The sequence below is a fragment of the Olea europaea genome, unplaced genomic scaffold (genome assembly GCF_002742605.1).
Source record: "Olea europaea var. sylvestris unplaced genomic scaffold, O_europaea_v1 scaffold6029, whole genome shotgun sequence".
Taxonomy (NCBI): domain Eukaryota; kingdom Viridiplantae; phylum Streptophyta; class Magnoliopsida; order Lamiales; family Oleaceae; genus Olea; species Olea europaea.
This window is the reverse complement of record NW_019264378.1, coordinates 1-2432: the sequence shown is the minus strand read 5'-3', so window position 1 is coordinate 2432 and position 2432 is coordinate 1. Positions and strand designations below refer to the sequence as shown.

Sequence of the window (2432 nt, the reverse complement as noted above, 5' to 3'; positions counted from 1 at the left end):
ATATATATATATTATTTTTTTGGTTTCTCAAAATATCACACTAATAATGAAACTTATGCATTGTAATTGAGAACATGTTCCATTCCACCATCATAATCTTAGACACCCCCACACTTATTCCTTTCATATTCCCATGTACCAAAATGAATAACAATATCCCACTAGCTCTATGGCTTGGGTAAAGATATTATTTTTTCGGATTTAAAGCTTGTAATGTGAGTTTACAAAAGGAAAAGTTATAAGGCTCAAGGGGGCTCAACAAAAGGTAAAATTAGTTGCTAGGTAGGCTATTTGGCTAAGGTGACTAACTTATGCAACAAAGATGGCCTTAATCATGTTCATGCGTGCATGTATCAATGTGACCTCGAAGAGAATCAAGGCAAGTTCTAGATAGCATATACAACTAAAATTGTTCAAAACCACTTTGTTTTCTCCCTCTTATGTTGAAGTTTTATCAAAAAGTCAAAAATAAACAAAAAATAGGAACTGAGAATTTTAGACTCAACTTAAATTGTCTTAATCGAATTTTCCTCTCTCACACTTAAAACTTACATTGTCCCCAATGTAAGGTAAAATGCAAAGAAAATAATAACATTAACCAAACATATGAATGTAAAAAGATAAAAATAAAGAGTTAACGAAACGAACCCCCCTTGGCCCTTGGATTGCCTCTCAAGCAGCGCCTTTGTTTATTGACTTTGGCTAATTCGGTTCCAAGGCCCCATGTTCTCACCTCCTCCATTTGGAAACTTGCATAGAAAGGCCTCTCGCTAGAAATTGGCAAAATAATATGCATAATTTTACTTGACTTTGGTGACTTTGGAGAAGCATTCAATGCTGCAATGGCTTCCTGCAAGGCCACTATTCAAGGGTAACTTTTGATCCACCTCCTTAATATGCTGAACAATGACAACTTTCACTGCATTCTTTTCATTAGATTCTAAAACTTCCTATTTTAAATAATAAATCACTTTAATAGAATAAATAGGGTTAGTTTCGTTAGGATGTTTCATGGCATCGTAAATATTAAATTCACTGAATTTATCATCAAATTCTATAGTAAGCATGCCACTATAAAAATCTATTTTAGCTTTGGATGTCTTTAAGAATGGTTTTCTTAGCAATAGTTTGAACACTATATCTCATATCAAGCACAAAGAAGTCAACGGAGAAACCAAATCATTAATATTCATGAGAACATCCTCAACTACACCCTTAGGATAGGCATTAATTTTATCAGCTAGTTGAATTATGACACCAGTTTCATTCAAAGGTCCAAGTTTTAAAGAAGAGTATACAGAGTATGGCATGACATTAATAGAAACTCCTAAGTCTAACATGGCCTTTTCAAACCTAGTGTTACCTATCGTGCAGGAGATGGTAAACATGCCTGAATTTTTCCACTTTGTAAGGAGTTTTCTTTGAATGATTGCAGAGACATTTTTACCTACGTTTATCTTTTCACACCTTGTATGTTTCTTTTTTAATGGTACACAATTCCTTCAAGAATTTAGTATAACGAGGTACTTGTTTAATAGCATCTAACAATGGAATTTTTACCTCACATTTACGGAAAGTTTCATAAAGTTCATGATTATGTTCATCTTTCATGGGTTTTACTAAAGCCTAAGGGAAACAGGGTATCGATTTATACTCAGAAAGGGGTGGAAACTTACGCTTAGGTACGCCATTGTCGTTGGAACACTCTTTTCTTCAATGACATCTTTCTCTTTTTCCTTCTCCAATGATGTAGGGGTTGCCTTTGGAATTTCAACCTCTTTACCATTCCTCAACAAGATTGCACTTACATGTTCCCTTGGATTTACTACCATTTGAGAAGGGATTTTTCCTGAGCTTTGTGATTCCAGTCAATTGATTGCTATTGCCATTTGACCTATTTGATTTTCCAAGCTTTGAATACTTGCCTTTACCTCCTACTGGAATTGTTTTGTTTCCTGTTGAAATTGTAAAGTGTTAGTGGCCAAAGACTTAACAATATCCTCTAGAGACATACCAGAGTTAAAAGATTGGCCCTGTTGTTGTCTAGGAGGGTATGGCTGCTTGAATTGTTGAAAGCTTTGGCAATTTTGGGTCATGGGCTGGTTTGATTGGGGATTCCCATAACTAAGGTTAGGATGATCCTTCCATCCTGAATTGTAGGTGTTTGAGTAAGGATCATAATTCCTTTGTGGTTGTCCTGGAAAGCTGCCAATTACATTAACTTATTCATTTGGATCTTCTTGAAGAGTTGGACACATGTCGGTTGGATGTCCCATGACCGAACAAATTCCACACGCCTTCGTCTTTTGCATATTACCTGCAGCCATTTGACAAACAAGAGAAGTTAGACTCACAAATTGTTGTTCAATGGATGAAACATTTATGTAACGCCCCGAAAATTTTGGAATTAAAATATATTTGTCTTATATGTT

General features: G+C 35.2%; 1 protein-coding gene across 1 annotated transcript; it reads right to left on the bottom strand.

The window, feature by feature from the left end:
- Positions 1–800: 800 nt before the first annotated feature.
- LOC111389637 lies at positions 801–2327 on the bottom strand. The gene is made up of 7 exons (XM_023014569.1): positions 2318–2327; positions 2015–2197; positions 1932–1955; positions 1677–1849; positions 1561–1626; positions 1176–1478; positions 801–950 (listed from the first exon to the last, which is right to left on the bottom strand). Exons 1-7 carry the CDS (start codon positions 2325–2327, stop codon positions 801–803), a joined length of 909 nt encoding a protein of 302 aa, XP_022870337.1.
- Positions 2328–2432: the final 105 nt, after the last annotated feature.